The sequence below is a fragment of the Stegodyphus dumicola genome, chromosome 3 (genome assembly GCF_044657685.1).
Source record: "Stegodyphus dumicola isolate Sdum_Otavi_A_Nest chromosome 3, ASM4465768v1".
Classification (NCBI taxonomy): Eukaryota; Metazoa; Arthropoda; class Arachnida; order Araneae; family Eresidae; genus Stegodyphus; species Stegodyphus dumicola.
The window spans coordinates 106312246-106326993 of NC_140770.1; the positions used below are offsets into that span (position 1 = coordinate 106312246).

A 14748-nucleotide genomic window follows, 5' to 3' on the forward strand; every position below is an offset into this window, starting at 1 on the left:
CTAAATTTACATTGTTATTCAGATGCTGATTATGCAAGTAATAGGGATGACCATGTGTCCATGATAGGATTTATATTATATTTAGATGAAGCACCGGTAATCTGGAAAACTGTTAAACAATAATGTGTAAGTTTATCAACCATGGAAGTGGAGTATATCGCCTTATCGGAAACAGTGAAGAAATTAATGTGGACAAAAAATGTCTTATAAGATGAAATTTTAAAGTTTAATTTAAGAGAATGTAAACTATTTTGCGATAACAAGTCTGCCATTGATTTTTCTAGATCGCTGAAAATCGACGGACTATGCACACAGACATAAAATATCACTTTATTAGAAGACTAGTAAATAATGGACTGTTTGAGCTTGAATTTATCACCAGTAAATTAAATTCTGCAGACTTATTTACAAAAGCGGCAACTGCTGTTAATTTAAGGAAATTTTGTTTAGATGTTTTCAGTGTTTAAAGACAAAAGTTTTTTCGTATAATAGAATTGGACTATGAGCTTCTGTAATTCTGTGTAAGTTTTGTTTTTGTCTTTGCATGAGGAAAAGAGGGCCGTTTGTTGACTTAAGTTTTCCTTATGCAAATTTTGATCGAAGGTCAATTGGCGGTAAGCTAACATGGTTGCCGCTGATGTCAAGATCGGACGTTTGGCCGAGTATGTATATATGTACGCCGGTATCGGTGAATGTGTGTGTTCTGAGTTAGCATTATGCTAGTTTTCTTTCCCTCAAATAGTTTTAAATGTAAAGCCTACAGTGTTAGCTTATTTTATTCAGATTAGTCTTAGCTTTATTTACGGGAAGCAAAATATGCTTTGCCTGGATCCCCACTACCAATAGAATCAAATGTGCATGCATAAATCCTACGAGAAAAATGTTTTTGAGGTCCGGATTGTAGAACATTCCGGTTAATGGACGTCCGGATTTCGGACTTTGTACTGTACGAAGTACATGTCATCTTAAAAATTGGAAATAGTGATAATGACATATGTTGCATGATATGGCTGTTAGACTAAAAATTTGTTGGCATGATAATTTTGAGCATTAAATATAGTTATTCTTATATATATAAATATAGTTATTCTTAAATAGTTTAAAATTTGTTCACAAAGTTCACTTTGTTGAATCATATAATTTTGCATATGCATGTAGCTTAGAACATATCTAAGAACAATACCACTGAAGAAAATGATAAAAAAGGCTTTATAAGAATATAAAATAAAATTTTATTATTTGGAATTTGGCAAAGCATACCAAGACTATATGTTTAAAAGGAGTGTCTTCATGGAGGCCTTTATCCTAATCAGCATGCACTTTTCATATAAATTAAACCTAAACCTAACAATAAAGAACTAAACCACAGCAAAATCAACACTGTGCATTAAGGGAAGGCGACTTATATTCATATTACATGTGATGAAAGCTAGCCCATCTGCTGGGATTTGAACCAGGTTCAGCCAACACCATGTGAATATTACTAATGCATTTTTTGGTTTTAGAAACATAAATTATCCGAGTCAAAATGCTTTTGGCATATTACGTTAAACACAATTATAAACTGAAGAATAATACAAAATAAAGTAAATCACAATAGAATTTTACTGAATAACATTAAATAGGAGGAATGAACCTCAATGTTTTTGTAATTCATTCTGAAAAAAACCTCTCAAGCGAGATGAAAAAAAAATGGCAAGACATATTCACACCTGTAGATATCAATAGCTGAAAAAAAAAAAAAAAAAAAAAAAAAAAAAAGAGAGAGAGAGAGAGAGGGCAACGTAAGGACTTAATGAGCTGTCTATCAAAAATTGTACGATGATTATCTGAACTTCATAATACAGTACTTCCTTGCATATTTTTCCTTCTAGCCTTTTAGTGCCAGGTTCTGAACATTTTAAAAATTATCTGCATATTTTTTCCCTTCTTCAATGCATTCAAAGAATGAGCTTCACTAAATTTTAAAATGGGATTCATCCCCACAGTGATTGTTTTCAACTTCTAGGTAGTTACAGTTTCTAGTTCTTCGAGAAAGTGTCGGTTCAGCAGTCTTATCATTCAGCCACTGATAGGTAAAGAACATAGGAAGAAATTCAACAGATTCAAAAGTACATGAGAATATTCACTGACAGCACTTCCAGCCATCGAATAACATTCTTAGAGCACCTCATGGTCAGGATATTAGCAGCAAAAAAAAAAAAAAAAAAAAAGACAATTCAAACAAGCAAAAGTTCTAAATTAGGGTTCACTATGTAAAGAAACCACTGCAAAATAATGCCATGCTATCCTGGTTAGAGTAGACGGCTCTAGTGTACAATTGGGTGCCCTTTCGATTAGCGACAATTTTTTGTAAAATTTTGGAGAACCATGATAATTTAACTTTGCTTTAGCCTCCTGATTTTTTTAAAATAAAAATAGATTGATGTGTACATGGTCAAATTTAAAGCAGTGTGCAATGCCTAGTTTGTGCAATTCTGGGATGTTTTTTTAAGTGAAAACAGATGGATGTGTACATGGACACAGAGTTTATGCAATTATTAGACTTCTTATTTTGGTTTTGTCTAGCAGCCATCTTGAAATTGTGTCTTTTTGGCGCTGATCTTGGCGTCAAAAAAGAATCGCCAAAAAACAAGGGGCACGCAATTGTAAACTTTTACTGAGTAGACTGAATGGTACTCCTTGTACTATCACAAAGTTGTCATGTCATTCATTGCCAAGCTGTTGTTTCATTTATGGTAACCTAAGTAGTTAAACGTTCCATAAATATTCTTGGTACAACTCTGATAAACGCCCTAATTTCATCAAATGTGGCGATATGTGTTTTGCGCTGGTTTTTGGCGCGATTGCGTGTTGTATGGCAACCATGTCGATGTTGAAAAATCTTTTGGTGGAGTAGTTTAATTGCTAGTTGGTTCGTGTCGCGTGTGGTTTTGAAATGGCCTATGTTGCGATGAAAGATGTGGTGGGAAGGTTTCAGCCGTGTATTTTAGATTGTGTGCAGAGTAAATTTAGTATGAAAAGGTACGATGTTGAAGTTGTTAACGAGTCTTTTGTTCACAGATGTATTTATGGGGATCGTAGTGTATTTTTGGAATTTCTGTGGGAGTCAGGACTTTTAAAATGGAGTTAGGCATGTCCGAAATGCGGAGCTGATATGAGAACTCGGACGAAAAATGGTGTTTCTGATAGACTTGTGTGGGTTTGCAGTAAAATTGTTGCTAATAAAGTATGTGGGTGTCAGCAGAGTTTAAGGTTTGGATCTTGGTTTTCGTGTAGCAACTTAACGTTGGAGGAAGTTTTTATTGTTACTTTCGAAATTTTGAGTCGTAGGAAGGCATGTGATATAGCAAAATCGTGGAAGTTTTCTTCACAGACGTTGTGTGACTGGCGAAATTTTATTAACGAATGTATTTTGGACTTTGTATGCTCTGTATCTGAGAAGATGGGGGGGGGGGGGAAAGATATTTCTGCTTTTAAAAGAAGCTTTCATTATGATAAGTGCATCTTATTTTATTGTTTTTATTTTGTAGAATGTTATATTCATTGTTTTTTGTATGAATTTCTGTTTTTATTGTTGTTTTTTGAATTGTCTGAAATTTATTTTAGTTTATTTTTTTTTTATTTGTTTTTAGTGTAGATTGTGCAATTTGTAGATGTTTTTTAAAGTTGAAACAGAACGCTGTGTACATGGTATTCTTTGAAATTTATTGTTATGTTAATTTATTAAAGCGAGGTGTGCGTAGTTCGTAGCCTACAGTGTGCCATTCGTAGATGTCTTTTTAAGTTAAAACATGTCGCTGTGTACATGGATTCTTGTCAAATGTTTTTGGTTAGAAACTTTACGTTTTTGCTATCTAAATTTTTTGTTTTTGTTTTGGATTTTTAGCTTAAATCATGTGTTCAAAACGTAGTTTTTGCATGTGCGAAAACCGTGTTTTTGGGAGACATTTTAGGCTTAAAGTTCGAAATGTAGACAAAAAATTTAGATAGTAGAAATTTAGATAATTTAGATGAAGTTTCTCGCCAAAAATATTTGGCGACTTGAGGGCGCATATCAGAGTAGTTCGATATTCTTTTACCTAGAATTGGGTGCTCTTTTGACATTTGAAAAGAGAAAATAAGTCGACGTGTACATGATTTTTTTTAATTGAAAATAGGCCAATGTGTACATGGATACTGTCGCCGCTACACAAAGACAAAATAACAAATCAAAGAATTGCACAAACTCGGTATCCATAAGAAGTAGCCGTAAATATACTTTTACCGCTATCCTTTACCTGTTGTACTTTTCTCAATTCGTTAATAAAATTTACACATTTGGGGGAAGGTGCAGAATCACCCAGTGCTTGGTGCATTTTTAATAATTGCACAAACTCGGTATCCATGTACACATCGACCTACTTAAAAAAAAATCAGAGAATTGCACAAATTTGGCATTGCGCACTCCCTTGACTTTGTCCATGTACACACCGATGTATTTTCACTTAAAAAGCCAAACGAAATTGACAAAAATCCAATTTTTCTTACTCTTGTAAAAAGTGCCAAATAAGTAAGCGATTCTGCACTTCACCCCTTATTTGAAAGAAAATTAACACAATACCGTAATCGGCATGCACTTTTCATATAAATTAAATCTATATCCGTAATCGGCATGCACTTTTCTTATACATTAAATCTGTACCTAGCAGGGACAAACTAAATCAAAGTCAACAACGAGAGTTAAAAATACATTATACATCATATTAAAACGACTTTTTTTTTTCTATTTAACTATTATAGCTTTTCTGTTTCAAATCTAAAATTAATAGTGGTGACAGAATTAATTCACGTACTACAATGACTAACAATTTAACATTAAAACGTTGCAGGGTACAAATAATAAATTATACATTGTAATAACAACGTACAATAATAATGAATGGAAAAATAAAGCTCTTCTAAACAGACACTTACTAGAATATATATAGATTTCGTAGTACACACTGCTATCTTATTGTCAGCGGACCAATCTAAGGCGAATTTGCGACATATTTCGCCAGGAAGTGAAAAATTTTGAACTAAAGTAACATTATCCATATTTTTTTATGAACTTATAAAAGAAATAAAAATAACGTTAATAAAAACGGAAACCGTTAATAAACTAAAGAACCGGCACGCTTACAATGTTTACATTTCAATCATTGCCATTTAGTTTCTACATAATTAGGAATTTAAAATAGAACAAACAGCTCCTAAACTCGATCTACAAATGCACCGTAATTTAGAATATATATTAATTATAATTTTATTGTAATAATATAAACTAGAGTTCTTTGAATACATGAAAATTCTTCAGCGTGTACAAAATTAACTTCATTCAATATTTCATTATTAAGTTAGATTCAGATGGCAATATTAAAAATTGATCAAATTTGGAGATCACAGACGAACGATCATTCTGTTACTTTCATTGTGTTAGCTTCTACTGAAAATGGCCGCTGTTCTGTCGTTGAATCCTAAAGCTGAAATTGCTCGGCAAGCGCAAGCTCTTGCAGTGAATACGAGTGCTGCTAGAGGCTTACAGGATGTATTAAAGACAAATTTGGGACCAAAAGGCACGATGAAAATGTAAGTCAATTTGAAATCTCTAAAATTAAATCTTCCTAAATTAATCGTGATCGCACGTGTGCCGGTTTAAGAAACGCGTACAGCTCGCAACATTTTTTTTTTTTTAATGTAGGGTAAAAAATTCGTAGAATTTTCATGGCTCCTTCAAATTAAATCCCCTGATATAATATTATACGTGTTAAAAGAGATAGGTGATCATTATGATAAAAATGTCCTGTTGTGATTTCCCTGAACACATGCAATACCTTTTCGAGAAATTTGCCTTTTAATATTAATAAAATTTATGTAGATTGCGTAAATCAGTTTTTAATATGCGAAACATATCTCATATACTGAATTGCATAATCATTAAGATCATTTTTATACTTATCAGAATTTATTTTTCAATTTTATTTTCGATATGTAAACGCTGATCATACGGAAAAAAAATGTGTCGCTCGTATTTTGTTTACCGTCATTTAATTATGTTTAAAATCAGAATTTTTTTTTAAAAGTTTTCAATCAGGTGACTCTTGATGTTTTTTGTTGCCAAGAAGCAAAGTTTCCAAGACCCAGAACAAGGTGGAAAATGTATTTTATGAAAACAAATGCACTCTGTGTGTGTTCTAAGATACGTCGTCAGCATCGGATGACTGCAGAACTATATAACTCTGTAATGCAATTTATACAGTCTTAAGACAGATCCTCTTCCTCCTCTTCCTGGTACCTGTGACACCACAAAAACTCCACCAAGTAAGAATCAGAAATTTCATCTCCCAGTTAATCTAGCTCCTCATGCTCTCAGCAGTTCAGCAGTGTTGTATGACTATCAGTTTCAAGGTCTTTATATGTCAGAAAATGATTTCCAGACAAATACATGAAGCCTTGATTGCCAAGGCGATCAAAGGTTTTCCAGCATTTGGATGTAATGGTGAATCCAGGCAAGATCTTCCGAGGTACCGACTCCAATAGAGTCTCGTGAATTCTTTACAGGAAAAAAAAAGGGGGAGTATTTATGTCACTAGACATACCTGTTTATGGAATAAAGAAGACACTGATAAAATTTAGAACCAGCTAGCTAACGAAAACCACTAATCAATTAACAGCAGTTAAATTCTAATAATTTACAATACGTTCAAAATACGTGCTGAAGGTTTGTGATACACATACTACAAATCATGTAGACCCAGATCAGTAAACTAAGAATATCCAACGAAATTAAACTTAAAAACTACAATGACACTTAGAAATACAAAAATGTTTGACAAAACATTATGGAAATAAAATCGATTTTGCTTTACTAGATAGATACTAGCATTGATATTTGGCCCCATTCAAGAGACACTCTGTGTTACTTTAAAACTTGCTAATTCTTAAAGCAAAAATGTACATATATTTATAAGAAATTTAAGTGGCAAATAATTGGTAGAATCGAGCGAGGCCAAATACAAATGAAAGTCACCGAAGATTTGAATATTCCTCAAAGTGTCATGTCACGAGTTTGGAGCCACTTTTTAAGCACTGAGTCAGTTGATAGATAGCCTTGTCAATGGTGTTCAAGAGCAAACATTGCATTAGAAGACTGTTTTCTGTCTTCGTTGGCTCAAAGAAACTGTGAAGCGACTACAAGAGATTTGGTTTTAAACTTTCAGGCTGCCACAGGAAAACTCATTAGCCATTCTACTTCTGGACAAAAGCTTAATGAGATTGGACTGTATGCAAGAAAAACCAGTCATTTATGTCCCACTCAATCCAGCTTCCAGAAGGGCTATTTAAACTGGTGCCGTTGTCATGGTTAAGGCCCATATCACAAGGCGTTTGTTTCACACAATTTTTTTGCCTGGTTTACTATTGAAAGAAAGACGTGCGACTTTTTCCTTCCTTTACAAAAAAAAAAAATGCAGGTTGTTCGTTTTCAACCAGTCAGCTATCAGCCTGTTTGTAATGCGGAACCAGTTTCCTTGCGTTAACCCCAAAGCGATCTGTGGTGATTGGCTGTTGTGACAAAGCAGAAAAATTGTTGCAAACAGTTGTTCTTCCGAAACAAACCGACGTGTGATAGCAGCCTAATGGAGCCAAGATGATTAGGCCGAAATATTGCTTACTGACGAGCCCCGATATAGTCTGAACAGTGTATCTAGATGTGTTTGGATCTGTAGAGTGGAAGGAAAATGCAACTTGCCATCTCTTGTCTGTGAAATATCCCTTTTTTGCGACCACAGTTTAATGGTTTGAGGAGGAATCATGACAAATGGCCGCACCAAGCTGCATATCTTTCAAGGAATCTTTGTAACCATTTGGAGATATGTGGACGAGGTATTGGATCCCCAAAGTTAGACTGTTTAGGGGTGCTATTGCCATTAGTTTTTGCTAACGAATGACAATGCTTGGGCTCATAGAGCATATGTGGTGTCGGAATACTTGCAAACAGAAAATATTACTCAAATGGATTGGCCACCCGACTTGAAACCTGATTTAGCATGTGTGATATTATTTTATCATTCAAAGTTTTATCCCTGTCTTTTTATTGGAAATAGTATTAATTATTAGTAATTGAATATCACATTTTTAACATTGTTATTCTTGAAATATTTGGTAATGCTGATTAACTGCCAGTTTCTTTTCAGAAGCAGATGTTAGGCAGGTAATAACAGTTATTTGCTTTTATTTTAAATAAAAAATAAAAAATAAAAAATAAAAAATGGAGAATTTACCTGCTTTTCTTTCCATAGGTTAGTGTCTGGGGCTGGTGACATAAAGATAACCAAGGATGGAAATGTGCTTCTTCATGAAATGGTATGTTTTGATTTTCCTAGTGCTATTCATTTACTATACATGTTGAATCTTTAGACCTTTTGAATTGATTTCGATAATTACATAATACTGAGAATATCTTGTGGGATTTGCAACCAGAATCTCATAAATGCCACATATTTTATTTATCATAAAATTAAGACATTTTTAAGGTATGAAATCTTGATACCTAAGAACTTCATATCCAAGAAAAAATATGTATATCATTTGAATTTTATTTTGGAATTTTAAAAAGTTAAATTTTCTGATTTTCAGTGTCCCTTCATTATAGCAATGTCAAATTTGTCTGAAGTAAAATGCCTTCTTCATGGAAGAATTATATAACATATTCCTCAGTCATATTTATGGAAAGTTTAAGAAGTTTGTTACCGCTTAATAGATGTTAGTTCCTCTGTTCATGAGAAAATTGTAGCACTGTTAGAAATGATAATCTGAAGCGACTGAACCAATTATTGAAACATAAACTTTTTTGTTTTCAACTTTTTATGGAAAAAGAATACATAAACAACAAAAATCAGCGTTATATTTTCAAAATTTTCACAGGACTAGTTTCGATGGTTTTACCAAACCACCATCCTCAGCATGGCTGAGGATAGAATTTCAAACAGAATTTCCGATGCTGGAGCTCCCAAAGGATCTACAAAACGAAAGTATGTTTTGATGTCCAACAAACAAAAAGTGGAATTGCTGCAAAAAATGGATAAACACATGAAGAAGGTGACCGAGAGGTTAGTGAAAACGAAAAAATTTCGATTGACAAGTTAGTCGGTATTCTCGGCACAGCAATTATGGGACTTGAACAGCGAAACTTTGTAACTGAACAAGAAATTATGTCTGTTTATAGAATTAACCTTGCAGTGCTCGCGTGGCATATTGTTACGTTAAAGGTTGCACGGCGTCTAACAGACGCCAGGATATTTTTGCTGTACTAATATATATTTAGGTTATTCAACTCAAATTCATGAATGCAAAGGGATTATTGAAATAACATACATATATTTGTGGTATCATATTACAAACACAAATAACAAAACTTCGATTTACAGTGAGACTTAATTTTATTCAACTTAACTTAAATACAAATGAAAAATACAAGTAAAAGTGTTTCATTTAGTCGGTTGCACAAACTAGCAACTAACGCATATTTGCTGAGCGTTTTCTAAACATAAAAATGTTTACAACTGCGGTATTTGTACTTGGTGTACCTGTTCTTGGAACGGCCACATTCATGACATCTCTGCCTTTTAGTAGTTCAAGCCTCTATTGTAAGTTGAACTGTACGCTCATCTGGGAAAATGCTCTGAATATCCTGCTTGAGGTTTCTAGGTAATGATGAACATTGAGAACGTCTACGCAAGGAATCGTAAGCTACTCAAAAGTTTAAAAAGCTCATTGCACCTGGTGCTGATTGATAAGTTATTTGCACGATATATTATTTTAGCATTTACATCTGCTACATTCATCATACTATAAAATATGACCATAGGCCATCTGTTCGTTTTCTGGCGACATAGTGAGTGCTACACAACTGGTCAACAGTATCAACTCCTGATTTAGTTGCGTTATAAAAGGTTATCATTTGGGCTTGTTTTTTCACACGATTCATCAATTACATCATCATGATGAATAGCGGAGAGAATCAGACCCACCTTGTGCTCCTTAGTTACATAAGACATTACAGTCATTCTGAAACTTAAACAATGATGTTCCTACTTCCTGATTCTTTGTATGTGTAAGCTCTGGAGGAATGTCACTCTTATTCTTTCTCCGGACAAAATAGTCCCAACCAAAGTAAGATTATTTTGAAGCAAAAAAATGCTATTGTCGAACCTCAAACAATATGAAAGGAACCTAAATCGTTTTTCAGACATTATTAGATGGCATAACACCCATTTTATCAGAGAACCATATCTCCTTGGTATTTGCATGATTGTCCTTTTTTGCGCAACATTGCTTCAGCTTTCGAGCGTTTTTTGCAACTGGTAAATGAGTGATAATATTATGTCACCGAGTGCGTATATTTTTTATTTTTAGGTGGGCAAACTTTTGATCATTTTTTCCGGCCTAGGAAATACAGTCAAAAGTCGTTAATTCAGACACCCATAATCCGGAATGATTTATAATCCGGACTTCAAAGCTAAAAACTTTCTGCGCATGCGCCACATTGGCACATGCGCACAGGCGTTTTATGCATGCACGTAAGACCTTGACTACTGCGCGTGTGCGCAAGTGCAGAATACGTTTTCGCCTGCGCGTTTAATATATAACGGACGGTGTAGGCTAAAATTGTCTAATTATCTATTTCAGTTAATGTTAATGATTGCATTGTTCCTTAATCTTCGAATTGGATCCCACTTGTTATTTTTTGCAGATTATAAGAGCAATTTTATAAAAGTAAACTTGAACTTTCGATTATGTCAAATAGAATATCCGATGCTGGAACTTCCAAAGGATCTACAAAACGAAAGTATGTTTCGATGTCCAACAAACAAAAAGTGGAATTGCTGCAAAAAATGGATAAAGACATGAAGAATGTGACAGAGAGGTTAGTGAAAACGAAAAAATTTCGATTGACAAGTTAGTTGGTATTCTCGGAACAGCAATTAACGGGACTTGAACAGCGGAACTTTGTAACTGAACAAGAAATTATGTCTGTTTATAGAATTAAAGAGAAAGTATTATCACATAAAATGAAGCAACTTAAACAACTTACATTGAAAGAAATTTTTAATAAAGTAAACAAATAAATATTAAGCTTTTTTTTTTTTTTTTTTTTTTTTTTTGTAAATTTTGATACTCTTTAGATCATAATTGTTCTTTATTTCATAAATTACGGTTTCATATTTTTAATTTTAGAATTTCTGCATGTGCCATCTTCTTACGAGATTTAAACTGATGATCTATAATCCGGAAAAATCGATAATCCGGAATCGACGAGTCCGGATTAACGATTTTTGACTGTAATTATCGGCAGTATAATCATTACTATTGCTATCATTGGAGTTTTTCTTGCTCGGTGTCTGTTTTCATCTCTTGTTTCCACTCTATCTTCTTCTGCATCACTATAATCCTCAAACTCATCGCCTGATTCATATTCTTCCATCAGCATGCGTAGTACTATTTCTTTGTCACGTTCATATGCCATAGTGAATTTTTTCTTAGAAGTCATTTTGAATCTAAAGGTAAGAAAATAAATAATAAAAACAAATGTTAGCCATAAAATTATAAATACCAAAAGAAATACATTCTTTTTACATTTAAAATTAAATATATTCAAAAACAATTTCTTTTACCTATCACTAAAATGAAAAAGAAAAACACTGCTAGGGACAGCTGTTGATAATATAAATTAAAAATACTAAAATATATAAATTTTAAAATACTTACCTTTAGAATGAAAAACGGTCGCGTGGCGTCTCCTAGACTCCAGCAGTGCACATCGGCATATAACCTCTTCCTCTCAACACTAAAATAAAAATAGCATTGTTTCGATGATTTCTACTTATTTGTGTATAGTTGACAGAAAGGTAGACGGCAGCATAAGCTTGCTCACGCATCCGTTTATAAAACAATTAAAAAAGAAACATCCCTGCTGTCTGTGGAGGGTTAAAGAGAAAGTATTATCACATAAAACGAAGCAACTTAAACAACTTACATTGAAAGAAATGTTTAATAAAGTAAACAAATAAATATTAAGCTTTTTTTTTTTTCTGTAAATTTTGATACCCTTGAGATCATAATTGTTCTTTATTTCATAAATTACGGTTTCATATTTTTAATTTTAGAATTTCTGCATGCCATCTTACCAGATTTAAACTGATGATCTATAATCCGGAATCGCCGAAGTCCCGACGAGTCCAGATTAACGACTTTTGACTGTACTAACTATTACAAGTGTCTTTTTTGTTTTTCATTTTCGAGTGTTTTGCTTGTTGATATTCTCAAAATTGTACCTGATAATTACACTCATGTCCATAAACTAAGGATAATGCAAAATCAGGCAAAGGAAGAGTTAGAAGCAAAACAAATTTGACTTATTTGTAAAGCTTATTTATTAAACAAAAGGTAAAGAGCAAAATAAAATGCTATGTGTTTGATATTATTAAAAAAAATAGCGATTTTTTTTTCCTCCTTGGAGCAAATTACAAAAAAAAAACCTATTTACGAAAAACAAATATTACATGGTTGGTATGATTGTTAATACATTGTATGTCTCCCAAACGATGCAATATAGTCCATATAACGCCTAGGCATGCTGAGTATCAAATTATCGATCTGATCTTGGGGGATATTACACCACTCAAAAAGCAATGATCTCCAAAGTTCCGGTAAACATGTAGGAGGAGGTTGACGGGCTGCAACTCGTCGGCCAGGCATGTCCCACACGTGCTCTACTAGATTCAAGTCCAGTGAGAATGCTGGCCAATCCATACGGGTGATATCTACGGATTGAAGGCATTCGCTTACGATGTTCGTACGAGGACGGGAGTTGTCATCCATAAACACAAATTGTGCCCCCATGGTGCCCCAAAACAAACGTACATGTTGTTCCAGAATGACGTCCCGATAGATTTGGCTTGTCATGATTCCAATTTGAACATGCAGGTCAGTTCTGGAACCCAGTATAATTCCACCCCAAACGAGCACTCCTGCACCACCGTAATGGTGTCGTTCAATGATGTTTTCTTGGTGGTAACGGGTACCTGGAACTCTCCATATGAAAGTCCGGTGAGAATCAGACTGCAAGCTAAACCTGGACTCGTCGGAAAACATCATACAAGCCCACTGTTGCGGTGTCCTCAATGCATGCTCTCTACTCCAGGCTAACCGCAGGCGACAGTGAGTTGCAGTAAGTGGAACGCATCTGACAGGTCTACGAGCATATAAAGCAATCTGCCCTAGGCGTCTGTACACAGTCTGCCTTGAAATTGTCGTACCAGTGGCTGAAGAGAGCTGACGAGACAGGTCTGAGGCTGTGCTCCGCCTGTTTCTTTTGGCAGTAACTGCCAAATACCGGTCCTCATTCGGCATTGTAACTCTCGAGCGACCTGTGCTGTAACGTCTACTCACATTACCATCATCTTGGAATCGTTGTCAAAGCCTGGAGATGACACTCTGGGCGATTCCAAGTTCTTCTAATACTTCTAGTTGGGTACGCCCACATTCCAGACGGCCGATAATTCTACCACGTAAAAAATCATCCAAATGCGTTCTTTGTGTCATAACTATTCGGTTATTGCACTGAAATGCTTATAAAGCGCCTGCGAACAATTTTACTTCTTTGCCTGTATTCCTTATATATCACTCTCTTACACTCTCGTCATTGTAACGTACTATCGGTGTCATCTGGTTACTTCCTGAAATTTGCATATGATTCTTGAAGATGTGTGTAGTGATTTTACGGGTGCTATATTTATTTTAAAGTTCGATTTCCACGTAACTCCGAATTATCCTTAATTTATGGACATGAGTGTATTATAATGGGTATAAATACAATAGACGTATATGATAGATCAGGGGTGTCTAAATTTTGTGTCAGTGAGAGCCACTGCATATTTACATCATTCTAAAAGTAGTGAAATAGGTTTCAGGTAGCAAGAAATGTCCGATTCCAAGCAATCATTCAATGTCAGTCTTAGTTCAATAAGAGCCACGCCCCCGTAATAAATTAATGAATGCATGACTTTTAATACATCCATTTTATATAAACAGTTTTTCATTGTTATTATTATTATTTTTTTTTTCCCCTATTAACTTGCAAACAGTTTTAGCATTTTATGTTGAAACATCTGCCTTTCTTTTTTCATAATATATTTGACAGTACCAATAATCTTCAAGATCACTGAAATTCTTTTCAGTAGCATTGTTAATAAAACTAGAAAATTGTACATTTTATTATTTTTGAAGAGTCATTTGCACTTGGATTCATTACACAAGTAGTAGTTTCTAATTTTAATGACTTTGGTGATCCAAAAAACTATTATGTCACTTTAGAATCAATATTTTTTATTTCAATTTAATCATCTAATTGTGTGTCACACCTGAGATCTTCTCAAAGGTTATTGTTGGAAAAGCATTAACAATATATTATCTGGTTAAAGTTTTAAGCCATAAATATTGTTTTTCTTATTATTTTAGATGACAATAACCAATAATAATAATAAAAAAAATATTACTTAATTATTTAAAATGCATATTTTGGCGGCCCATGAAATCGAAATATTTTAGGGGTTGAAAATCTCATGGTTCCGCGTGCTTAACGCTACGTTAGCAGCCGTGTTATCAATTATCATTGACCCCCTCCCGCAAACCAGCATTTGTCACCGTAAACTTCCTCAATTATAT

General features: G+C 34.0%; 2 protein-coding genes across 4 annotated transcripts in view; one reads left to right on the forward strand and one right to left on the reverse strand.

The window, feature by feature from the left end:
• Positions 1-5194, reverse strand: part of LOC118201244 (general transcription factor 3C polypeptide 4-like) — a 102272-nt gene extending 97078 nt beyond the window's left edge. Inside the window, exon 1 of one of the 3 annotated variants that reach the window (XM_085813117.1) lies at positions 4957-5194. In XM_085813117.1, coding sequence (XP_085669243.1) covers positions 4957-5079 — 123 coding nt within the window. In that variant the 5' untranslated portion in view covers positions 5080-5194. The remainder of the gene's footprint in view (positions 1-4956) is intronic. The other 2 variants (XM_085813116.1, XM_085813118.1) reach the window with 2 other exon arrangements.
• Positions 5195-5430: 236 nt separating this feature from the next.
• The window catches only part of CCT6 (chaperonin containing TCP1 subunit 6), a 52735-nt gene continuing 43417 nt past the window's right edge, over positions 5431-14748 (forward strand). The window contains exons 1-2 of the mRNA XM_085813119.1: positions 5431-5610; positions 8322-8385. Of these exons, the coding sequence (XP_085669245.1) occupies positions 5474-5610; positions 8322-8385 (201 nt within the window). The 5' untranslated portion in view covers positions 5431-5473. The remainder of the gene's footprint in view (positions 5611-8321; positions 8386-14748) is intronic.